This window comes from Chiloscyllium plagiosum, chromosome 19, assembly GCF_004010195.1.
Source record: "Chiloscyllium plagiosum isolate BGI_BamShark_2017 chromosome 19, ASM401019v2, whole genome shotgun sequence".
Lineage (NCBI taxonomy): Eukaryota > Metazoa > Chordata > Chondrichthyes > Orectolobiformes > Hemiscylliidae > Chiloscyllium > Chiloscyllium plagiosum.
In genome coordinates, this window is record NC_057728.1 from 6,661,914 (window position 1) to 6,688,510 (window position 26,597).

The 26,597-nt window shown below is 44.5% G+C and overlaps 1 protein-coding gene across 4 annotated transcripts in view; it reads left to right on the forward strand.

Moving 5' to 3' along the window:
* The window catches only part of LOC122559492 (DENN domain-containing protein 5B-like), a 292,527-nt gene that overhangs the window by 225,335 nt on the left and 40,595 nt on the right, over positions 1-26,597 (forward strand). For 2 of the 4 annotated variants that reach the window (XM_043708993.1, XM_043708994.1), the window contains 5 exons: positions 1,963-2,194; positions 14,010-14,160; positions 16,314-16,410; positions 21,348-21,458; positions 23,702-23,833. In XM_043708993.1, the coding sequence (XP_043564928.1) occupies positions 1,963-2,194; positions 14,010-14,160; positions 16,314-16,410; positions 21,348-21,458; positions 23,702-23,833 (723 nt within the window). The remainder of the gene's footprint in view (positions 1-1,962; positions 2,195-14,009; positions 14,161-16,313; positions 16,411-21,347; positions 21,459-23,701; positions 23,834-26,597) is intronic. The other 2 variants (XM_043708995.1, XM_043708996.1) reach the window with 1 other exon arrangement.

Consider the following 26,597-nt stretch of genomic DNA (forward strand, 5'->3'; position numbering starts at 1 on the left):
GAAGTAACAAAGAAGATTGATGAGGGCAGAGCAGTGGGTGTGATCTATATGGACTTCAGTAAGGCATTCGGCAAGGTTCCCCATGGGAGACTGATTAGCAAGGTTAGATCTCATGGAATACAGGGAGAACTAGCCATTTGGATACAGAACTGGCAGGAGACAGAGGATGGTGGTGGAGGGTTATTTTTCAGACTGGAGGCCTGTGACCAGTGGAGCGCCACAAGGATCAGTGTTGGTCCACTGTGTTTCATCATTTATATAAATGATTTGGACGTGAACATTGGAGGTATATTTATTAAGTTTGCAGATGACACCAAAATAGGAGGTGTAGTGGACAGCGAAGAATATTACCAGAGTACAACGGGATCTTGATCAGATGAGCCAATGGACCAAGGAGTGACAGATGAAGTTTAATTTTGATAAATGTAAAATGCTGTATTTTGGTAAGGCAAATCAGGGCAGGAATTATACACTTAATGCTAAGGTCCTGGGGAGTGTTGCTAAACAAAGAGACCTTGGAGTGCAGGTTCATAGTTCTTTGAAAGTGGAGTTGCAGGCAGATAGGATAGTGAAGAAGGCGTGTGGTATGCCTTCCTTTATTGGTCAGTGCATAGAGTATAGAAGTTGAGATGTCATGTTGTGGCTGTACAGGACATTGGTTAGGCCACTTTTGGAATACTGTTTTCAATTGTGGTCTCCCTCCTAGCGGAAAGATGTTGTGAAACTTGAAAGGGTTCACAAAACATTTACAAGGAAGTTGCCAAGGTTGGAGGATTTCAGCTATAGGTAGAGGCTGGGGCTGTTTCCTTGCAGCATCGGAGGCTGAGTAGTGAGCTTCTAGAGGTTTATAACATCATGAGAGGCATGGATAGGGTAAATAGACAAAGTCTTTTCCCTGGGGTGGGGGAGTCTAGAACTAGAGGGCATAGGTTTCGGGTGAGAGGGGAAAAATTTAACAGGGACCTAAGGGGCAACTGTTTCATGAAGATGGTGGTACATGTATGGAATGAGCTGCCAGAGGAAGTAGTGGAGGCTGGTACAATTACAACATTTAAAAGGCATACTGATGGATTTATGAATAGGGAGGGTTTAGAGGGATACGGACCAAGTGCTGGTAAATGGGACTAGATTAGGTTGGGATATCTGGTGGGCGTGGACAAGTTGGATGGAAGGGCCTGTTTTTGTGCTGTATGTCTCTATGACCAATGTAAACATGTATAAAAGATAGTTTACATCATCATTGGGAAGTGATTTAAGATCTAATGATGAGGAGATGGTCCTCGCTAGCAGCCCATGACAGAGGTGAAGCCTTGACCTGTATATAATGAATGTTCATTCTGTTTAATCGAAAGGTCCTTGACTCTAGATCAAAAGCCTCCTGAAAAATTTACCAACCACTCTCCCAGGCCCAGTCACAATGTAAGGGGATGCTGGATAAGCACATACAGGAGAGAGGAATAGGAGGTTAGGATGATGGGGTTGAATGATGTGGCTGGGGTTGATATGGAGTGTAACCACCAGCATGGACTGTTGGGCTTAATGGCCTATTTTGTGCAAGAAATATTGGTAATGATTGCCTTGCTCATACCATTTGCCAATGCTGTGGTCCCTCAGTAGAACATACTATTGTTGGTTCAGCCTAAGGCGTTTAAATCTTTTTGAATACAGTATTTTCTGACTGAAAGGCAAGAGTTGCTACCTGTGAACCAAGCTGATACTTCAAGCATTTGAAAGAAATGAAAGACAAGTATGAGTCATATGTTTGTTGTTAGGACTGGGCCACAATAGAAGAGCCATGAATTCTCGTCTTCAATCTAATTTTATTCCATGGAAGAGGTATATTGGACATAGGCCAGCAAGCTTCTGCTTTAAATCAAAAATAAATTTGTATCTTGACTTCCAATGTTTTTCATAAGACTGTTTTAAAAACAAAAAGTAATGGACTGCTTACTTTCATTTTAGGCCTCGTTTCTGTCTGACCAGCCAGAGCCCTACCTCCCCTTTCTCTCCCACTTCATAGAAACGCAGATGTTTGCAACTTTCATTGACAACAAGATTGTATCACTGTGGGAGGAGAAGGAGCCCCTTCTCAGAGTGTTTGACTCACGCATTGAGAAGATGAAGATCTACAGCGTTCGCATCCCCACGTTACGCACCTCAAATTATCAGAAATGCACTGTCTTGAAAGAATCCGGTGAGTGGCAGCATTTGGGAATGGGAGGTTAGTTTGGGGAGGATACTCTTGCGTGATCAGGTTGGTGCCCTCAATCAGGCTGACCTCAAACCAACTCTCAGCTCACAATATGGAGCTGCCAATGTAGAGACAAGTTCATCTACATCGCTGATGCTGTACTCTGACCTTGGATGACACTGAGGTCAATCCATGTTCCTGAGGCCATATATTAAGTGGACAACACATTGAGAGGACGTCTTGTTTTGTGTTTGTTGATGTTTAAAAACCAAATGAATCTCCAAATTGCTGCTGCAGTGTTGCTACTAACAGTTAGGTTGACTGTTCCTGGAGGATTATCTGACCCTTGAATGGAAGATCATTAATTGATGGCAATGGTAATGAAGTCACTTCCATATCCAATTCCAGGGAAATGCACCAGAATCAAATGAGTTGTTAGGAATTTCAGAACTTTTACCAATTCAATGACATTGGCACTTCACCTCTCTATCTCCTGTTATCTCCCTTCTTAATCATAGGAACATAGGAAATTGAAGCAGAAATCTGCAACTTGGCCCCTCAAGTTGGCTCTCCATTTACCTATATTGTGGTTGATTGTCTATCTCAATGTAATTTTCCTACACGATCCCTCAAAACCTTTAATACCCAAATTAAATTCTCGGACCACTACAGCCTGTGACCATCGATTCACCTTTTTTTTCACATGTGCTAACTCCCATGACCTTACACCTTACTCCCTGTCTCACTCTGTCTTCTTTCAAGACTAGCTTGAGAATAACAGTTCTTCAGCTTTATCCTGACCTTTCACCCCTAGCCATGAAGCCTGCCTAATGTCTGATCAGTGCAATAAAGCCAGAGAGATGAGGAAAATTGAAACTTACAGAATGAGGAGATTAGAGTTTAATGGGGAAGGGTGTCAAAAGGTATGAAGCAAGGCTGGCTAACTCGAGTTTAGGTACAGATTAGGTCTTTTCTAATGGAACTGTAGAAATATATTACAGAGAATGAATAGCTTACTCCTGGTTTAAATCTTCCTTTCTTTAAACTGACCAAACTGAGATTAGGGATTCTTTTTGTGACAATCATGAAGAGACTAACACTCATTTGACTTCGCCCATCACCCATCAACAATTACAGTGTTAATGGCCAGATTATCTGTTTCTGTGAGAAATAAATGTGGACTAAGACACCAGATAGAATGTTCCTTCTCTTCCTTGAGATATCAAGAGAGTTTTGCATTTGCTTGAGAGAGTGCTTGAAACCTATAGTCTCAAGTCTGACCAGAACCCCCAACCTTCCTGAAGAAGGGCTCATGCCCGAAACGTCGATTCTCCTGCTCCTTGGATGCTGCCTGACCTGCTGCGCTTTTCCAGCAACACATTTTCAGCTCAGAACCCCCAACCTTCAGTGTCTGAGGAGAATGTGATACCACTAAGCCAAAGCTGACACCAATTCAACTCCTGGTCATTGAAGGACCTGATGGTAGCAGAACTAGCATTAGTTTCAGGACCCTGGGCTAAGAATGGTTAAAATGAAAAGCTCCCTCCTGGGATCTCTTCTGGAATATCTGTGGGATATGGTTACTGGGCATAATTCTGCAACTCTGTCAAAGTGTCCACTACCACTTGACAACATGTGACAGTGGGGAAAATTCTGGCGAGGAGAAGGCTGCTACTGGCAATCAACATCAGTTAACTTTTCTTTTCCGTTAAAGTGTGAAATGGATCGCAAAATGTCACTATTTCCCCGAACTATTGTGGAAATGGAGCTTCAATGTCAACTGAAAATACCAGCACTGAGTTCTGCTGACGCAGCCAAGTCTGCAGAAACTCAATTAACTGTCACAAACATAAGCTTCTTCCATGTTACACAGACCGTATAAATGCAAATACAATTTAAATTAAAGGGTTACTATTGCATTCAAAAGCTAGGCCATTGTGTTTCATTTTAGTTTCCCTGTCACACTGTTGTAATTGCGTTTCCTCTAAAGACCCACTGTTGAATGCTCTTCCGGAAAAGTTACTAGTTTTGACTTGAATGGTTGTGTTGGACACACATTCATTTCCCATGCTGCAGTGGCCCCCATCTCAAACAATTTCTGAAGGTGTTTTTTCATGCCAGCATATTAAATATGCCCTTTTCAGCAGTTCAATGCTTTCGATATCTTGCCTAAGTGAAAATCCAAACAGTAAGTAGCGGCTCCAACTGGAAAGGAATATTTGGCTGTTGAGGTTGGTTAAATAGCTGTCGAGTAATGTTCCATAGGTATTTTCCATGGGTATCTAGCCCAGAGTAGGAACCATAGAACATAGAACATTACAGTGTAGTACAGGCCCTTCAGCTCTTGATGTTGCACTGACCTGTGGAAGCAATCTGATGCTTATCTATCCTACACTATTCCATTTTCCTCCATATATTTATCCAATGACCAAGTTGGAGAGTCTCCTACTGTTGCAGGCAGGGTATTCTATGCCCCTACTACTCTCTGAGTAAAGAAAGTACATCTGACATCTGTCCTATATCCATCACCCCTCAATTTTAAGCAATGACCATCCGAGGAAAAAGGCTCTCACTCTCCACCCTATCTAACCCTCTGATTACCTTATACCAACTACTCCAAAGGATAGTAACTCAACTTTAACCCTTCAGCTGAGATCCCCCACAGGGATAATTGGTTCTGCCAGTAGACAACATCAGTCTACCAACAAGACATTGCATGTCCAAAAGGTCAAGGGGGAGAAGATCACCATCTTAGCCAGGAGCATCTCAAACGAAGAGAGAAATCCCAAGTGCAACCTACAATCGAATTGGAAAATCTTCACTCATCCAACTCCATTCTAGAACAATGTGGTTGAATGAAGTACTCGATCCCTGTATCCAGACCTTTGGGATTGAGCATCTTGATCATCAGAATCTCCTTGACAAAAACAATGGCTCAAACACGTGACCGACTAGGACAAAGCCAAGTGGGCTCCCTGCCTGACAGAACAACTCAAGGTCAAAACCCGAGAAGGAAGTATTCCAAAACCTCAAGGCTGACGTCCAAAGAAAATTCTGAAGAATGAAGGGCATGTTGTAGGCGAAGGAAGTTGCGCCAATCTGCTGACCATCAATGTTCCCTCTACGCAGTACAGCCACTGGGAATGTCTGTGTCCATCAGTCAGCATGATGACTCATAGCTTCCATTTTCAGAAGCTGCTGCCATGCATCGTCATTGGAGGCCCACACAGTATGTGGAAAAACCAGAGGGAGCGTTGCTAACCATCACAACATACAAAGCCTTTTTTTGTGGGACCATCAAAGCCAACGTCAAACGGACAAAATCCTCTTCTTCCACAGGATGGTGTTCCCTCTTCTTAAGGGTGACAGTGTCCCGTGTCAACACCAGGGGTTTGAAAAATACATTTTCAACAATTCCTCCACCGTAAAACAACAGAGACAGCTGATATCCTGCAGTCTGTCCTCGGTACCCTGTGGTTCAATCCATTTGTGAAGCTCCATGATTCAAGAACCGAAACAAGCAATCAAACGATTGAAAGACACCAAAACCTGAGGCTCCAGTGGTCTTCTAGCAGCAATCTTAAGGCTTTTGCATACATCGGATCTTCATGTAGTCATCCCATGAATTTAGGAGGAAAAAGAACACCCCACACCAGGAGTGTGACAAATGTAAATACCTTTGAGAAGAGAGAATGAATTCCTGCTGTGGAGACTGTCGAAGTATTTCCTCCTTGTTCATATCCGAGGAATTCCTGGCATTCATTCTCCTGAACCGCCCATTTCCCATGGCTGAGGGGATCCTCCCAGAGTCGCAGTGAAGCTTTCAACCAGAACTTCTGACAGGGGTTCGTGTGGCAACAAAGACCGAGAAAAATGCTCAAAGAGCAAATTCTTCATTGTGTTCATCAACCTGAGCAACCCTCAGTAAATCGCAGGGATCTGTGATTAGGCTGGAAGGATTTGGATGTCCAAGATACAAGATCCTGCAACCAATAATGATGGCAGAACCGCAGCTGTCTTGAGTGAGAGATCTGAAACAGATTCTTTCACAATCCAAACCAATGTCAAGCAAGTATGTAACAGACCATTCCCCCCCCCCCTCTCCCACTCCCTCTGTGGCATTTACCATCTTCCTTACAGTGGCTATTCCACCTCACCATAGACAGATGCTACTTGGTGTCAATATCAAATACTGTGTAAATGGGGAACACCCTTTACCCTCAGTCACTAATGTGCCAACACTAAACCGACCAACATGGATCTACAAGAGGACTGAAAAAGCTAGAAAGTGTGGGAGAAACTCAACAGGGCTAGCAGCTCCTGAGTTAGCATTTTGAGTCCAATATGACTGCTTTTCCAAACTTGTGTTTCTCTCTTTGCAGACACTGCCAAATGTGCACAATATTTCCAGCCTTGGTTTAGTTTCAGGTCTCCAGTATCACAGTATTTTGCGTGTCATTACATTGTGCGATGACTGCAGTGTCGTTGTCCACTCTGTCCCAGTTTTGCAAGAAACTCTTCACCTCTTCAGTTCTACTTACTTACTTACTTACAGCCTGTCCTTGAATGTTGCCAGGACAAAATATCAACCCACACCTGGCCAGCCAAACATTCCCCATCTCATTTAGAGACTGTGGAATATTTTGAGCACTTCCTACACCTTGGCAGCTACCTCTCTCAAAAGGGCACCATTGAAGAGGAGAACAACACCAGATCAGTTACATCGGCTCAACTACAGCACTGAGTATTTGGCAACAAAGATCCCAGCACATCAATAAAAGTCCTACTGTTGAGAGTAATTGTTGTAACTTCACCCCTACAGTGAGAGCTGAACTGTGTATCAGCGATAAGTAAGAGTATTAGAGAAATTACTACTACTTCAGATACAGTGGATGGACTGTTGAATTAGTGTCCTTTGTGAAGCCAAAACCACAAGCATTAAGGCAAAACTCCTGCAAAATCAATGTCAATGGATTAGACGCTGTGTCGGGATGGTCAAAAATCATCTCCCCTACCAAGTCCTGTTTTACGAATTATCAAGTAGCCCATGTCCAGTGAAGATAAATTAAGGTTAAGTCATACTTCCCCTTGGTGGCATTGACGGCTGTGCTGTTCCAGCAATAAAGTTTCAACTTTGATCTCCAGCATCTGCAGACCTCACTTTCTCCTCAAAAATCATCTCCCCTACCAAGTCCTGTTTTACGAATTATCAAGTAGCCCGTGTCCAGTGAAGATAAATTAAGGTTAAGTCATACTTCCCCTTGGTGGCATTGACGGGAACAAGGTTGCTTTCAACTATTCAGAATGATAACAACCCGCTCATTGAGCTGCCTTAAGCTTTGACCCACAATGTCTAACCAATGAGGCAGAACAGTGGCAGAGAAGAAATGCAAAGGATGTAAATCATACCCTCCCCCGATCCTGCTTTCTTGTGGACCATCCTGGCCCATGTCCCCAAAGATGCATGGTTGAGAATTGACCTCCTTCCGGACAGGAAGCCCCTGTGTCAGAAACCTGTGACCCTGAGTAGATGTCACAATTCAATGGAGGGTGAGACGTGTCGCCCATAATCGGTGAGGAAGCTTTTACAGTTGGTCTGAAATAAGGTTTTTGTCCACATATTTTCTAGCAAGGATCAGTGATAGCCACCAGGAGCAGGAACCATGGCCACTCCTACCCTCCAATGCATGCTAGCATATTTGTATCTCCTCAACTGAGACTGGTTAACATGCCAATTCATTGGATTGATGACATTGCTGGTTAAGGAATAAAGCACAGCACAAACCAACTGAAATGTTTCAATGAACAGTAATTATTACATCAGTGACAAGTTATTTTGTTGTCTGTTTGGGCCATTCTAAGGCAACGAAAAGCACAATATAAACCCACAACCTTTTCTTTTTCATTGAGACTGAGGCTCCCCTGGTGAGAAAACCTTCTTGCTACCGTGCTGATGAGATTGACAGGGAGATGCCTGAACACTGATTCCCAAATCCCAGCCGAGCAAGCTGGCAGGACTGGATGCAAAGGTAAAGAGAGACATACAGGAGGTTTAAAGGGAGCAAAGCAACAGAGACTCTAGAGGAACTGAAAACAGAAAATGCTGGAAATCGCAGTGGGTCAGGAGTATCCATGGAGAGGGCAAGCTAATGTTTCGAGTCTAGATGACTCCTCGTCAGAGCTTAGAGGAGCTTGGAGACGCAAGAGGAGTGTAGAAAGTGCAGGGAAGGCAGTCAAAGTATCACATCTTGTGTGTGACCTCTGTTGTACATGCATTTATGCCACAGCAAATAGGCGGGGGAAAGCTCTGGTAAATGTTGAGTTGATATTTTGTCCTGAACATTACGCAGTTGTTTTCTCAAGAGGGCTGAGATCATCAGGGGCAACACGTAAATCTGAAATTGTCCGCAGAGGTGCGAACTATCCTTGTGGAGCATGTTCATTTAATACCTGCAGTGACTGACTCCAAACACTGGTGACCAATTTTCTTCCACATTCACCAGCATGACAATTTATTTCTCTCTCTTGGTCACGGAGAGTTATGTTCCCGGTTATAGGCCTAATGCTAATCAATAAGCTTTTCTGTTCTCCCTGTTGTACTTCAGTTGTTCTCGTTCAGCTAACCCCTGAGGGGATTCATACAGAAAAGATTTTCATATCGAGTACTTTTTTTTCTGTTTCCAGACAGCTGGCTTGCTCGAAGGCACTTTTCCTTCGATATCCAAGCACCAGAGCCTCACATGCTTTACCCAGAAGACCAGGAAGCAGCTGATCAACGTAATAACAGAATTACTATTGACTTTTCCACAGCTAATTCCGTGGAGTGGACGATGGAGTGAATCACTGCCTTGCCTAACAACAGCACTTGATAATAACCAGCGCATCGCAATAGAAAGCAAACTGAGCTTTTCTCTGAATGAATAGACATGAAGGAAATCTCGTGCAAAATGACCAATTTGATCAAATTTGCCAGACAATTCTAAATGTAGTTGCACAGATAAGCCAGTATGGTATTCATCCATTCAAACTAGATGCTGCGAGTGTTTCACTCTCCTCCCTGCGCTAAGATTCTCAACCCCAACTAGGGCAGTGGGGAGTTAGCTCCCTTCAGAGAGCAGAAAGATAAATCATTTATTGTGTTTTTACTGCATCTGCAGTAGACCCTGATGGGAAATTGGATGTGACTGAACAGAGGAGCTCAAATGCGATTCTTCTCAGGTCCAGATTCTAGTTATCTGCAGTCAGTGTCAAAAGCTTCTCCAGAAAGAAAATCTGTTGAAATAAATGTCAAGGGTATTTAGAAAAAAAATTAGCAGACTTTTAAATCCCTAAACTGCTCAGTCATTTTGCAAATTATTTGAAAACAACTTGGTTGAAATTTGTTGCCTGACCTTGTAACAGAACTACGCAGGGTTTTACAATCTCCTTAAACAGGATAAAAACTCTGCCTGACATATTTATGTAAAAATAGCCTTTCCTTTAGCAGATTTCAAATATGTTGGTCTTGGAAACGCTCTGCAATTACTAACTATTGACTTATTACAGACTCTTAATGGGCGGCACGGTAGCACAGTGGTTAGCACTGCTGCCTCACAGTGCCAGAGACCTGGGTTCAATTCCCGCCTCAGGCGACTGACTGTGTGGAGTTTGCACATTCTCCCCATGTCTGCGTGGGTTTCCTCCGGGTGCTCCAGTTTCCTCCCACCGTCCAAAGATGTGTAGGTCAGGTGAATTGGCCATGCTAAATTGTCGGTAGTGTTAGGTAAGGGGTAGATGTAGGGGTATGGGTGGGTTGCGCTTCGGCAGGTCGGTGTGGACTTGTTGGGCCGAAGGGCCTGTTTCCACACTCTAAGTAATCTAAAATCTTAAAACTGCTGACCTGTTTTCAATTATTGACACCCTCACACAATCTATTTAACCATTGACACACTCCTGGGGCCCCACCTGTTAGTACTACCAACATCCTGAGGGTAACCATTGATCATAAACTCAACTGGACCACCCCCCCCCCCCAACCCCCCCCAATATAAACACAGTGGCTACAAAGAAGATCAGAGGTTGGGAATACTGTGGTGAGTAGCTCACCTCCTAGCCTGTCCACATTCTACAAAGCAGAGATCAGGAGTGTGATGGAATACTCCCCACTTGCCTAGATGGGGGCAGCTCCAACAATGCTCAAGAGGCTTGACACTAAAACAATGCATCCCACTTTATTGGCACCATATCCACAAACATCCACTCCCTCTGCCACCGACACTCAGTAGCAGCAGTGTGTACTATCTACAAGATGCAGTGCAGAAATTCACCAAAGCTCTTTATATAGCACTTTCCAAACCCATGACCACTTCTATCTAGAAGGACAAGGGCATCAGGTATATGGGAACACCTCCATCCGCAAGTTCCCCTCCAAGCCACTCACCATCCTGACTTGGAAATATATCGCCGTTCCTTCACTGTCACTGTGTCAAAATCCTGGAATTCCCTCCCTAATGGCATTGTGAATCAACCCACAGCAGGTGGACTGCAGTGGTCCCAGAAGGCAGCTCATCCCCACATTCTCAAGGGCAACTAGGGACCAACAATAATTGCTGGTCCAGCCAGCAACACTCACATACCAAATAAAATAAACTACTGACATATTCCTAAAGACTCATTGTTTCTATTGACACATCCCCAAGGCATCCATATTCCTATTGATCATTCCTGGGGAATCTCTGTTACTATTGACACACCCTTGTGCCACCCACATTCCTATTGACCGTTCCTGGGGACCCTATGTAACTCTTGGCTCATTATTAGCGACCCCTTATAATCCTCGATACATTCCCCCAAGCTGACCCTTGTAACACTTGTTAGGACAATTACCAGAATAATGTTTCTTAATCAAGTGACCGATCACGGCGACAGATTTGCCAAGTGAGCGACACCTGAAAAACCCAGGAGCCATTATTTTAACATAAGCCTTGATTGAAGTACCAATAAAAGTCAGATTCTGTACGATACAAAAGAAGTGATCAGCTAAAGATAATGACAGGATAAAGAGAATCTTGAGCATTAAGCTGAAAAAATCCAAGGTTGTGGAAGTTGATTGAGCTGCCTGTCTCTTTTCCCGCTGGGTGTCATTAAATGCAGTAATGAGTGAGACAGCAATGGTAGCACACACTGACACATAAACCAGCATTAATTTGGTAGCAGTTCACTTAAATCTAGATACCCCAAAAACTTGCCAGTTTGACCCGCAAAGGAAATGACCATATGGTGCTTCCCCACCTAAATGTACTAACTGGGCCATCAGCCCCTCCACCTTGTATTGAAAATAATTACACTCTGCTTCTAAGGTTTAATTTCAAAGACTTTGCAGGTACTGCAAGTTAGGTGATGAATTATTCAGGTTGAGCATTTGATTTGCTCGGGCTTATCAGTAATTAGAGTTTCAATGTGTTGTGTGACTTCTCTTGGTGTCTGTTCGATCTGACTGCGTTTGCAATTCTTGCCACGTTTAGATTTGCTGCAGTTATCATAAAGTTACAGAAATGTACGGGAAAGGAGCAGACAGCTCGGCCCATCACGTCCATTCCAGCTGCCAAGTAGTGAATGAACTAAACCCCATTTTCCAGATCTTGGTTTGTAGCTTAAAGGATCTCTGCATTGTTACGCACCCTGGCAGTGAGCCCTAGGCCCACATAAACAACCTCAGACCATCCAATCTCACACACCCCTTACACACACATGGGCACACAGACAGACAGACACACACACACACAAACAGATGCACGCATGCACAGACACACATGCACACACACGTGTACATACACACAGACGCACATGCACATGCACACACACACACGTGGGCTGACACACACATACATAGACAGGCACACACACATTCACAATTCGACATCAGACATACAGAGACACATATCCATACACAGACACAAACATGCACAGGCGCACACATACAGACATACATATATACACACATGCACAGATAGAGACACACATAGACAGACACACATGCACAGACAGGTACACACACACATACATTGATATACACACTTGCATGCACATATTGACACGGTCATACAATGCAACCGTATTCCACTCCTCAACTCACCTCCAGAATGTGGCGACCATAATTTCACGCAACAGTCCAACTATGCCTCAATCAGTCAAGTTCCAGAACAACCTTCCATATTCTACACGTCGGCTGATACAGGAAAGGATCCCAGATGCTTTCTGACCAACATCACCCACGCACCCAGCCATCCAGCAGATATCATGTTGGTCCCTGATCAACACCATCCAAGAGGAAGAGTAGTACAGATCAGATGAAGAGTAAAGCTCCTTTGCACTGTTACAGACAAGTTACAGTAAGTTCATTCATTCCAGCCAGGGAGTCTAAGGCGGGGATAGGGTTACAGGGTGTGTGATGCAGCTCTGGTTTGGTGTCAGTAATGAGTGGAAAAGAGTTTATCAACTGATGTCATGCTATTATCCATCTGATAGTAAGAATCAAATCCACAAAACTAGATTCTCCAGAAAGCAACAAATTCTCAATGTATTCCTCTGTTCTTTTTCCAACTCTCTGTCAGGACTTTTCCAATTCTGTGGCCTTTCACATACCTTTTCTAGAAAAAAAAATCACACTGATGATGTAGGCGCCGTGTCTAGGACAGCATTTATCTCTATCCCTGACTGCACTTGAGGAGCTGGTAGTGAGCTGCCTTTTTGAACTGCTGCAGTCCTTAAGACTGAGGAAAGGAGGTTCCAGGACTTGGGCCCAGTGATAGTGAAGGAATAGCAATAAAGTTCTAAGTCAGGATGGGATGCGGCTTACAGGTGGTTGTGTTTCCAGGTGTCTGCTGCCCCTTATCTTTCTCAGTTGCAGAGGTTGTGTGTTTTGGAAAGTATCAATGCCTCAGTCCAAGTGTCCAATTTTGCTTTTTGATCCTGGATAGTGAGTGTCAGTGAGACCATTCCAGGAAGTCTCAGGCGAGGCTGAATCCCATCCACGCACCTTTCCAACAGGAGGTGGCATAGTTACATCTGAAGCAGGAACACTCATGCCCCTGAGCCAGGAGATCAGATGTCAATGTTCAATAGTTTCCAATCCATGGCCTGGCTAGAATCACTGAACGTAGAAACACTATGGATTAAACCTGAGACCTTCTAGTACAATACTCCCTTGTGTTTAAAACTGAGTTGTGACATATGGATGACTACCCTTGATCTCACTGAATATGACTAGCTGCACAGTTTGCAACTAATGCTGGTTTTGGTTTTATTTGGCTGCACCAAGTCCAATGTTACAATGCAATCCAGGTTCCCAATTGCTCAGTATTCACTGAGGAAGAAGACTAATTGTATCTAGTATGTTTTACACTAACTTTGCATTCAGTCACTCAGCCATTTACAGGTTGATTGCTATGGTCCTCCCCAATTCTTGCTGCTAACGTACTGCTATTTCAAACTTAGATTGAAGGGACCCTATACTCACTGACAGATTGTTATTTCACTAATAGTGGTAAGATCCACAAGTTACCTTTTTAGTTTGAAGCTTACTAATCATACATTATCTCTAAAAAATGTTACTCAATGCTGTCCCTTCACCAAGTGTTTCCAAGGCACAGTGCATGTTTATCTGTGTATCACCCAGACCGAACTCAAAAAGTACTGAAGACGTGGAACGCTGCCCCAGAGCCTTTTTCCTTCATCTCCGACTTGGACATTGTCTGAAACAATTGGGGGCGTTTCTTTCTCATGCTCTGGACTTGTCTATAAGGGCTGGTTTATAGTGTGTTTCTGTTGTATTTCTCAGCCCTAGCCATTGAGCAGCGCCTGGTGAAGATTGACCACACTGCCATCCACCCACATCTGCTAGACATGAAGATCGGACAGGGCAAGTATGAGCAAGGATTCTTCCCCAACCTTCAGTCTGATGTACTGTCAGCAGGCCCAACTAACAACAAGTGAGTATGCCATAAAATTTAGAGAAAATGTATTCCTTCTCTGTGTGTTGTATAAGACAGAATCCCTAACAGCACAACATAGATACCTAAGTTCCTGGACTGTAGCAACTCAATACAATAGCTCACCACCACCTTATCAAGGGCAATTACAGATGGGGCAGTAAAAGCTGGCCCAGTCCGAAGAGTCCACCAATCTCGAACAAATCATCAAAATTACTCCAGTCAAGGCTTCCAGAAAAAGGAGATGTAATCTTCAAATTGCAGATGGAAGACTCAGAGAGGAAGTCAGGAAACACTTTGTCAAGCAAAGAGAGGTAGAAGTCGGGAATTCTCTTCCCAGACCATCGGCGGAGCTGGAAATCAGCGGTAATTTAGAATATTTTTTTTCACTTCAAAGCATCAAGTGATATGGAGCAAGGGGCGAGGAAGGGGGTTAAGATACAGATCAGGTTTTATCTAACTGAATGGGAAAGTAGAGCTGAGGGGCTGAATGGCCTCTGGTGAAGTAAGCATGAGAGACCTCTAGAACCTTGACATTTTCTAACTTTATCTGAAGCAGTCCCATTGACCAGTCTGGCCCAGGATCGGTTGGGCTGGCTGATTGGAGATGGATTGTCAGAACAGCAAGAGAAATCCATATGTTCGAGGGGAGGGCAAGATGAAGTTTCAGTGTCAATGACCTGGTGCCTTTAAACACGGAGAATGCACTTGTGAGATTGGGTTTCACTGCAATGTCTAAATAGCTCAGAGGCACTTGTCTGAGGATGAAAGCTTTGTACCTTCCTGAAGAAGGGCTCATGCCCGAAACGTCGATTCTCCTGCTCCTTTGATGCTGCCTGACCTGCTGCGCTTTTCCAGCGACACATTTTCAGCTCTGATCTCCAGCATCTGCGGTCCTCACTTTCTCCTAGCTTTGTACCTTGCTCAGGGAACTATAGCCTAGGAAAGATGTGCTGGTGGGATAATCAGTAATGTGGGGTATGTATGTAATGAAGTGGAGTGATACACCGTCATAGGCCCGAGTGTCCCACTAAGCTCTTCTTTTTTTTTGTTATCTCTGCATTTAAAGATGGTAGCTCCAATACGTTTATGTTTGAGAATTTTGCCCCTGGCAACTTGCAAACTAGGAGGATGGGGGCTAAGAGGGCTCTGTGTAAGTCTGGTAAGGGGCGGACATATGTGTGCTCAACAACATTGTGGGAATGGGCAACACATACCCTTTGCAGTCCTATTGCTGGTAGGTTAAGTGTGGAAAGTGGAGGGGACCTCAGGTGGAGTTGGGAATCTATTTGAAAGAAAATGGAGCTGCAAAGGATTTAACCTTCTGCCCTGGGTGACTCTTTGAGTGTGTCTAATGATTCTTAATTAACCTTGTCAAAGTAGTGACTAAATCTGCTGAGAAATGACCTTTTAGAGCAGCATGGTCTGGTGATCAAACTGTGTCCCTGCGTCATTCTTTAATGCAGCACACAGTTACTGCCATTCATCAGCTGTGTGTATTTTTAACTTGTTCCTAAAATCTCAACCTCCCCTCCGCACTCTTGCTGGAGAGCAAAATAATTATGGCTGCAATATTGTCGGTCTCTTTGTACCCCTAAAGGGGATTTACAGAGTCTGCTGAGGTAAAGAAAACCAGTAACTTTATTTCAGGAACACCATCCCGTGGCTCCATCTTGCCAGGAGGCCGCAAGAACCTGTTATCATTGGTGCTATGATGAATGATGTGTCCCATTAGCTTGTGACACAGTCAGAGCTTTCTGCTTTATCACAGTGTGTCCATCCTTCTTGTGAAATTTAGGTGATGAGTGTCATTAATGTATTGGGCTTGGATGGAAAGTGGTAGCTCAGACTCCCCCAACAAGTAGTAACTATATCCTTTCGGGTAGTGTTATCAAAGATCGATCAGGATTAGGAGGCATGGTGAATCCCAATCCCGTCCTCTTCCTGATCTCCTGACCTGGGGGCAGTGAAGCCAGTGTTCGTCCCAAGCTGCTGTTTCCAGCGACCGGAGACCACACCACCATTTGAGCAGATGGCCTTCCTTGGAGGGGTCTTGCCTTAGCTGGATGAAGCTCTTGCTCTTTTCCTACAAGGCAGGGTGTTGTTAATGGCTGTACATTAAAACTCTCTTGTTGTTTTTTCCATATCTGAAGTCGATGGGCCAACCGAAGCTCCACAGCACAGCAGCGAAGGAAAGACCGGCTTCGGCAGCATTCCGAACATCTGACTCTGGACAATGACCTGAAAGAGGTACATGATCTTCTGGAATATTCCCACTTGACTATTCTTGTTACACAGTGATTATAAGTGTCCTCATCCCACAGTGACCTTTGAGTGCTCTCACCCAACATTGTCCCCCAGCGCTCTTGGCCTGCAGTGACCCAAAGTGCCCTTGATCTGCAGTGACCCAGAGTGCCCTTGATTTGCAATGTCTCAGAATGCCCTTAGCCTGCAATGACCAAGTTCCCTTGACCTACAATGACCCAGAGTGTCCTTGACCTACAATGACCCAGAATGTCCTTGGCCTGCAATGACGCAGAGTTCCCTTGGCCTGCAATGACCCAGAGTGCCCTTGGCCTGCAATGACCCAGAGTGCCCTTGGCCTGCAATGACCCAGAGTGCCCTTAACCTGCAATGACCCTGAGTTCCGTTAACCTGCAAAGGCCCAGAGTTCCCTTGGCCTGCAATGACCCAAAGTGACCTCATACCAGTTTGAACCCTGACTATTCATGTGCCAGTCCTGAGTGATGAAGATGATGAAAATAAATGGACCTGGCATTGCAACCACTATATTCTCAGGACTTTAACAGGGGGACTTAGTCAGCGAGGTGATTTTTATTCCAGCTTGACCTATGGAATGGTGAATAGGTGGAGGTTTGGTGAACTGTAACAGAGCCTCCTCTCTTTACTTTTACTAAAGAAAGGAAGAACAGACAGCATTTGGTTTGAAAGTGTAAGCATCTGCAGTTCACAGTGGTTCATACATTTCCAACTCAGGTAAATGAGTGGCTTGGAGAGAAACTTACAGATGATGGTGTTCCCATGTATATGCTGCCCTTGACCTTCAAGATGGTTATGGGTTTGAAAAGTCTGAGGATCTTTGTTGGATTTCTGCAGTGCATCTTTGTAGATAGTACACACTGCTGCTACTGAGAGCCGGTGGAGGGAGTGGATGTTTGTGGATGTGGTGCTGGATACTGTCCAGATCTTGTTGCATTTGAACATTGACTGCCTCAGTATCTGGGGACTCACGAATGGTGCTCATTAGTTACCACGTCAGCCCAAATTTGGATTGGATGCAGACTGTTTCGTTGAGGAATTGCAAATGGTGCTGACTTTCGTGCAATCATCAGTGAACATCCCAGTTCTTACCATGTGACGTAGGGAAGGCCACTTGAAGGTGATGAAGATGAATGGACCTGGCAGTGCAAACACTATGTTCTCAGTTAGCCAAAGGCTGGGTTGGCAAAATGGGGACAATGTTCTATTTCGTCATTGTTGTCCACCCTCGAGCACTTCAAGGATCTCCTCAACTGAGACTTAGTCAGCGATAAGATTGATTATGCTAACTGCCGAGGGATCTCTCTGCTGTCCACCACAGGGAAAGTAATTGCAAAAATCTTCTGAATCACCTCCACCTCCTGTTTCTATGTCAATTGGTGGGGAGTCTATGGAGCTGTGTCCTCAGATTTGGTTGAGCTTTGAATTCCAGATGGAGTCTAACCCATGTTCTGTGTCAGTACAACACCATTTCTAATTTAGCGCCTTTTCTCAGGGATTTATGGACATTCTCTCTGTATAGTGAATTCAAAGACTTGAAGAACGCAGGATCACAGTAACTATAGGCCGGTGAGTCTCACTTCTGTTGTGGGCAAAATCTTAGAGAGATTGGGCGGCACGATGGCACAGTGGTTAGCACTGCTGCCTCACAGCGCCAGAGATCCGGGTTCAATTCCCACCACAGGCAACTGACTGTGTGGAGTTTGCACGTTCTCCCCGGAGTACAGGAGGTTAAGGCGGTGACCTTATACTTTTATAAAATCATGAGGCATTGATAAGGTAAATAGCAAAGGTATTTTCCCTCGGATAGGGGAGTTCAAAACTAGATGGTATAGTTTTAAGGTGAGGGAAAAGATTTTAAAGGCACTCGAGGGGCACCTTTTTCACGTAGAGAATGGTCCACATGTAGAATGAGCTGCCAGAGGAAATAGTAAAGGCATGCACAGTTACAACATTTAAAAGACATTTGGACAGGTAAATGGGTAGGCAAAACTAAAGGGATATGAGCCAAGCACAGGCAAACAGACTTGCTCAGTTTAGGACAGCTGGTTGGCTTGGATAATGTGGGCTGAAGAGTCTGAATGTGCTCTGTGACTATGACATTTTAACATTGTTGTTTTAGGCAGTATATAGAAGACTAATATGCACTGAAGTGAAGAGAGTTCAAACCATTGGAATCACAGCAAACAATGCTCACCAATAATTCTGAAAGCTAAATCCTTCAACCATCAATCCCCAGGACATCCAAAAGGCAAGCAAAAATTCCTCATTTACATTGCGTATTGTGCAGTTTACCTTCCCTAAAGCTGTTTAAATAGGAACAATCTTGGCCAACTGCTGTGAACAACAAATGTAAACAATTTGCATCGGTCAGGTGGACAAGAAAGTGGTAAACGGAATCCAACCCGGAGAAGCATAAGATGCATTTGGGAAGACCCAACAAGTCAAAGGCATACACAATAATTGAGAGGATCCAGAGGATAGAGAGAGGAAGTGAGGGACTTGGGTTGTTAAGACAAATTGAACATATTCCGTGATTAACAGGTATTGAATGTAAAAGAGCAGGAAAGTTAGTCAAACTGTTAACAGAGTAGGTTTGGGGTTGTTTTCATTGGAGAAAAGAAGGTTTCGGGGTGACTTGATAGAGGTGTACAAGATGATTAGGGGTTTAGATAGGGTTGACCATGAGAACCTTTTTCCACATATGGAGTCAGCTATTACGAGGGGGCATAGCTTTAAATTAAGAGGTGGTAGGTATAGGATAGATGTTAGGGGTAGGTTCTTTACTCAGCGAGTCGTGAGTTCATGGAATGCCCTGCCAGTAGCAGTGGTGGACTCTCCCTCTTTATGGGCATTTAAGCGGGCATTGGATAGGCATATGGAGGATAGTGGGCTAGTGTAGGTTAGGTGGGCTTGGATCGGCGCAACATCGAGAGCCAAAGGGCCCGTACTGCACTGTATTCTTCTATGTTCTATATATTCTATATCAACATTTGATGATTATAGGACGAGTGCTGAGCCTAATGACAAATTGGCATATCTCCACATTCTGGGAAATTGAAGGTGCCAGTGAGTCCTGAAACCTGAACGTGTTTACAATGCAGAACACTGGCAGCCTCCCCAGAGTGTAGAGGACATGCCCTTTTTCCTTTAATGTGTCAGTAGTTGAGTTGTTGTGAACTGCTGGTTTTGAGGAGAGTATGTTTCGTTAGTGACCGTTAACAAGTTTCCTCTGATTCCCAGACAGAAAAATACAACATGCAGTTCATTTAGTTAGTCTCGGTCTAATCCCCAGTGGGCACAGGCTCAGAACATGCAGCTAATTGGGCAGTAATTGGCGTTTATTTGGCAGCTGTACACAGAGACGCTTCAATGGGATGTGACATGTACACAGGAGGGGTGTAGGCTTCAGTGACAGAGAGACTGGGATGTACTTTGTGAGATATTTACCAGCTCAGCTAAAAACACTGGACTTGTTCTGGAGGATAGCTACATGGCTGTGAGCAGCTCTTCGCAGTCTCATCATGTGTTTGTAGATTGTCAGGGGCCATTTTGATGGTGAGTGTTACCATGGGAACATAGGAATAGGAGCAGGCCATTCTGTCCATCAACATTTAACTAGATCATGACTGATCTTGTACCTGATTGCCCTTTTCACCTACTCTGTCCAGATCCCTTGTCTTTAGAGTGTACAAATCGACTGATCTCCGACTTTAACGGACTCAGTGACTGGTCCTTTCTGAGGTGAAGATTCACCACCTCTCTGAGTGAAGAAATTCCTCCCTGTCTCAGTCTTAAATAAATTGCACCTTCTTCTGAGAATGTTACCCTAAGCAGCCCCCCATTACCCCTACCAAACCAAGGAAGCAGACTTTCTGCATCTACTCTGTCAATCTCTAAGAATATTTTATGCCGAAATAAGATCACTGATCAATCTTTGAAACTATAGAGAATATAGGCTTTCTCTCCTCTCAGAACAATGCTGGGATCGGTCTTTGTTGCACTCCCCTCCATGGCAAGTATGTCCTTCCTTGGGTAAGGAGACCAAAACTATAGACAATACTCCAGGTGCAGTCTCAGTGGACCTCAACACACTTGCAATAATAGTATCACAACTGAAGCTGCTGCCAATTTTTCACTTAGGAGCAAGAGTTAGTGGATACAACTCAGAAATGACTTCTGATATGCATCTCCTGTCCCTAATACAGGGACTCTGCTATCAACAGTTGGTTTGGTGTCCTCTTGTAGTGCAGTGGTACTGTCCCTATCTCTGAACTGGGGAAACCAAAGTTCAAGTCCCATTGGCTCCAGGGGTGTGTAATCACATCTCTGAACAGATTGATTCGAAAAATTGGTTAATTTTAGAAAAAAACGAGCTGCAGGCCCCTGAGCCGTCTTGTGGTGCAGTGGTAGTGTCCCTACCCCTAGACCGTGAGGCCCAGTTTCAAGTCCCAGCTGCTCCAGAGGTGTACAGTCATATCCCTGAATGGGTTGATTAGAAAAAAATACATTATTTGCTTTAAAAATCAATGGTTGTCTTGGGGACCTCTTGTGGTAGTGTCCCTATCCCTGGACCCAGAGGCCCAGGTTCACGTCCTACCTACTCCAGAGGTGTGTAATACCATCAGAACAGGTTGATTAGAAAAATAGGTTAAATTTTTTAAAAAATCAACAGTTGGCAGCAAAACTGTACACACAATCTGATCAGGTTTCTCTCAGGCCAACTCTACTAACCCCTCTGCGTTTTGCCAGAATGGATCCACCAGGTTTGGAAACTTTGCTTATCATTCGTGTTACTTTTGAAGATGGTTTGCCTTACTTTTTGTGTTCACGTGCCTCTTTTCTTTACCAACTTCTGTTCTTTCTCTTGCCCTCGCACATTTTGCATTGACCTTTCTTGCCTTCAGCCAGCTGGAAGCCTCCTGGTCCAGCACAACTCTATGGCTTTCTGGGAGTGGGACCAGGGGCAGCACCCACCTGTACGACCTCCCAAAAAATCCTTCTCCGAGTGCTCACTGGTATGTCGGGCTCGGGCTCTGTGTGAAGGGGTATGATAAGACACTCTAATAATCCACAGCTTTGATTCACGAGATCTGTCAGGCAAGCTCACCGAAGCAGGATTTGCACTTGGCTGACTAAACTCAAACTCCTTCTCCAACGCCTCTTTCAAGTGTCTGATAAGATTAACTCAAAAGTCAGCATTGGTCACTTGTCTTATTCTTTTCTGTCAATCAAGCGCTGGGGAATGGACATGATTTTTGGTCCTCCCAGAGCCAGAAAAATAGGAACAAGAGTCAGCCATTTAACCCTTTGTGCCTCCCCCATAGCTTAGACCGTAGGTGATCTGCCATTGAACTCTTTTGCTTTTCTTCCAAGTACTCAGACTTGAAGATTGACTAATTGTGATCTTGAAAGCTCTGATCGTCCAAGTGTCCCCAACTTCTTGGAGAGAGAGTTCCAAGTTTTGTAACAGGAGCTTCCTGATTAGCCTGACTCTAATTTTCTAATGGTGTCCCCTTGTTCTAGCTAGCCCACACATCAGACCAAATAGATCCTCCGTAACAAGGATCTTAAAACTCTTTTCAACAATATCTTACTCCAGTCACCCTTTAATCGCTGATGCTTAAGAGACATTTAAGCAACCTATCCTTTCACAATAAGCGGTCTTTTATATCGAGCTGTTCTGAGATGTTATCACAGACTAATGGAGCAGGTGGGACTTGATCTCAGGCCTCCTGGTCCCTAGGTAGGGATACTGCCCTTTCACAAGAGTCCTCCCACTGCTGTTGCATGCTGGGTGAAGCCTCTATCTGCTCTGCTCCAATGATCACCCCCATGTTACCCACACAATCCTATCCCAAAGGCTTGTTTCTTATTTTGCATAAGTCATTTCAGTTCGATGTTGCCAGTTTAATTCCAATTATTGGTGCGTGAGCAGTGGATTGTGCCATAGGCCTGCTTTGAGCTGGCATAAATGTGCTCCAACCCAGTTTTAAAGGGACTCTGATGTAGCAGTGACCCTACAGTATCTCCTTCACCCAACTGCACCTTACCTCACTGCGTCTCCCCGAGACTTGTTCTGTCAATTGCTCACCTTCACCTCCCCGCCTTGTGTACTCCCTGCACTGCTCATCCACTCAGACCTTCCTCATCGCTCAACTCATGTGATGTGATGCAGAGTGGCACTTGAACTTTGACTCCTCACTTCACCCTTTGACTGAACAACACGACTGTGCATTTGTGGTTTACCGAGAAAATTAACCTGTTCTGTTTTGGTAATTTGTGTTCTGGAAAGCAGTCAGTGAAATCTGATTCTGTTTGAAGGCAGTAACGGGAAGAGGAAATGTCTGTCTGTCCTATAGGAAGGATTTAGTTCTGTAAAGAGATAAGGATGTGGAAGAAGTCACGGAAGACACTGGCTGTGCAGAAAAATTGTTAGGTCCAAAGAAAGTCAATTGCTATGCGATCGAACAATATTACCAGCTTTCTCCTCACATTTTCTGTTGTTCATATTTAATGAGTTCTCCCTCCTCCTCTCCTCCCTCTCTCCTCTTCCACCCTTTCACTGCTCCTACCTCCTTTCCCTTTTTTCTCTTCTCCCACTTCCTTCTTTTCCTCCCCCGTCTTCTCTTGCTCCCCCTGTCTCCTCTTCCTCCCCTTCCCCACTTCCCCCCTTCTTTCCCCTTTCTTTTCTTCAAGTTGCATGACTTCTGAACATTGCTGTCCCTGTCCTGCACCATTTATTCATCATTCCTGTTTGATGATCTACATTAGTTTGTGATCCAAGAACACCTCAAATCCACAGTTCTTAAATAAAAACAGAAAGGGAGTGATGCTCAAGCCCTGGGTCTCATTGGATTGACCAGCGATTGGCATATTAAGAAAGATCTAGCCCCATCCCTCTCCTCCCATCACAAGGAGTCACTATCTAAGGATAACGGGTAAACCATTTAGGACTGAGAGGAGGAGCAATTTCTTCACCCACTAAGCCTGTGGGATTTGCTACTATAGAAAGAGTCGAGGCCAAAACATTGTATGATTTCAAGAAGGAGTTTGACAGAGCACTTGGGGCTAAGGCAGTCAAAGAATGTAGGGGAAAAGCAGGAACAGGCTATTGAGTTGTATGGTGAGCCATGAATGGCCCACTCCTATGTTTTCTGTGTCATTTGCATTCTGATACGGGTCAGTGAGGGATGATATCACAGGAGTCTGTTGGATATTTCAATGGAGCCAACGTCAATACATCTGCTCTTGTTAACAGAAATACATCCAGGAGGCCAGGAGTATTGGAAAAAGCCTACGGCAACCCAAACTCTCCGACCTCTCCCCTGCTGTCATTGCACAGACTAACTGGAAGTTTGTCGAAGGTCTGCTCAAAGAATGTCGCATCAAGGTAACCTGTTTGTTTTGTTTTTCTCAGTTATGCAAAGATCAGAGTACAAAGTTAGAGCAGGTGAATGAAGTGGTTAATTCTTCCCCTCCCTCTCTCTTTTGCCTGGTACTGAGTTTTAATTCCTCATCTCAATGGGGTTTCAGCTGCTGTTGGGGCCTTCGGTACAGAGAGGTGGAGCTGTTCTGACTCCCGAACCTTGACAGGGTTCATGCAGGAAGGATGTTCCCAGTGGGGCAGCACGGTGGCTCAGTGGTTAGCACTGCTGCCTCACAGCGCTAGGGACCCGGGTTATGATTCCAGCCTTGGGCGACTGTCTGTGTGAAGTTTGCATGTTTTCCCCATGTCTGTGTGGTTTTCCTCCGGTTTCCTCCCACAGTCCAAAGATGTGCAGGTGAGGTGGATTGGCCATACTAAATTGCCCATATTGTCCAGGGATGTGCAGGATAGGTGGTTTAGCCATGGGAAATGCAGGGTTACAGGGATGGGGGAGGAGGCGGTGGCAGTGTTGGTCTGGGTAGGATGCTCTTCGGAGGGTCAGTAAGCACTCAATGGGCCTACTTCCACACTGGTTGGAAGAGCCACTGGGGTGTGGTTCCGCATGGGATGCTCCTCAATGGGTGGGTTTGGACTCGATGGACCAAATGGCTTGCTTCCACACTGTAGGGATTCTACAGTTGTAGGATGTCTGTGAAGGTGGCAGGACAGAATTAAAAAGGCTGGTTAAAAAAAAAATCACGTGGAATGTTTGGCTTTATGAACAGCACACAAAATCCAGGAAGTTATACTAACCCTTGAAAGGTTATGCCTCATTTGGAATGTCATGTCCAGCTCTGGAATCCACTGTTCGGAAGGATGTCAAGGAGGAGGCAGAGGGGAGCTTAGGAAAACAGAACTGAATTAAAAGGTTGCTGTTTGTTGAGCACATTGGAGAAATCGGATTATTGTTTGAGTAGAGAAGGTTAAAGGGACTTTTGATAGAGGTGTTCAAAATCATGCAAGTGTGAGAAATTAGGGAGGATCTGAGGACTCAGATTTAAGGACATTTGCTAAAGAACCACAGATTAGGAAAAAACATGTACCAAGTGATGATGATCTGGCAAATACTGCCTGAAAGGTTGGTAGAAGTTGATTCAGCAGTAGTTTTCAAAATGGATTTCAAAATTGCCAAGCTGTCGGGGAAGGGCAGGCAAGTTGGATAATCGAATGGATCCTCAGTGAACGCTGGGACAAGCACAGTGGGCCAAACGCCCGCCTTTGAAGCTGCTCTGTTCCCTGGCTCTCCAAGCTGGCATTCTGAAGTAGGGCCTGAATTGTCAATCTTAGGAGTTGGGCAGAACTACTCTTAACTCAGCCAGACTGACAGCTGGGAGTTGCGAGGTAGCTGGCAAGAGTGCAAAGCGAGAATGGATTGGTGGGGAAGACATTATGAGGTAAAAGGCAAGGTATAGGGTCAAGAGATCTACACACACCAGTTAGTAACACACCCCTGGTAGTGTCCTCCAGGGATCTGACCTGAGCTTTTCACTAAACAATACAGTGTTATGAACTATGAAGGAACTGAGAGGTACATGTATAGAATTGTAGAAAGCTTACAGTGCAGCAAGAGGCCATTTGGCCCATTGAGTCTGCACCGACAAGCATCCCTTCCAGTTCCAATGCCCCACCTCATCCCGGTAACTCTGTGTTTACCATGGCTAACCCACCCTGAATCCTGTGGAGAATTTAGCACAGCCAATCCACCCAACCTGCACATCTTTGGACTGTGGGAGGAAACTGGAGCACCCAGAGGAAACCCACACAGACATGGGGGAGAATATGCAATCTCCACACAGACTGTCACCCATGTCTGGAATTGAACCTAGGTCTCTGACATTGTGAGGCAGCAGTGCTAACCACTGAGCCACCATGCCACAGTATAGGAATCGCTAAAAACCGGTGGAGAAACATATGTGTTTAAAAACTCAACAGGCTAATAGAATATTAACTATCATCCCAAAGGGGCTGAAATTCAAATGGTGGTTTTAAGTCCTGCTACATCTGTCTGAAACCCTGGTTAGATCAGAGTGCACCTGAGAAAGATGCAAATTGGAGCAGAGCAGGTTCATTACTTTGGCACCAGGCACAGAGGGTCAACTTGCAGCGATTGAACTTTGATTGTCTTGCGTACAGGAATGGGAATCTAAGTGAGCCGCTAAAAGATTTGGTAGGGTAGACAGAAAGGAAAATTTGTCGAGTGCAAAAATTCAGAAAAGTGGGATTAGCCATCAAGTTAAAGCTTAAATGTTCAGGACTCCCTTCCAAAGACTATTGAGGCTTGAGATCAGTTGAAAATTTCAAATTGTGTGATCGAATTTAAAAGAGATGGAAGTGAGGTCAGTAAACAGTGTTACAGATCAGTTCTGATTTAACTGAACGACATAGCAGGTTTAGATTAGAGTGGTGCTGGAAAAGCACAGCAGGTCAGGCAACATCCAAGGAGCAGGAAATATCGATGTTTCGGGCAAAAGCCCTTCATCAGGAACAGAGGCAGAATGTGGCAGGTTTGATGGGCTGCATGTTCTACTCCTGATCTAGTCGCTTGTGCCTGTTCTTGTCCATAATTACCATAGAGGGAATTCAACAGAGTTATTTGGTTGATACTGGAGATGGCAAGAATGTCCTATAAGGAAACATCGGTGTGATGGATTCTGTATTCATTAGAGTTTAAAACGATGAGAGGGGATGTGATTGAAATGTATACAATTTGAGCAGAGCTGGACAGACC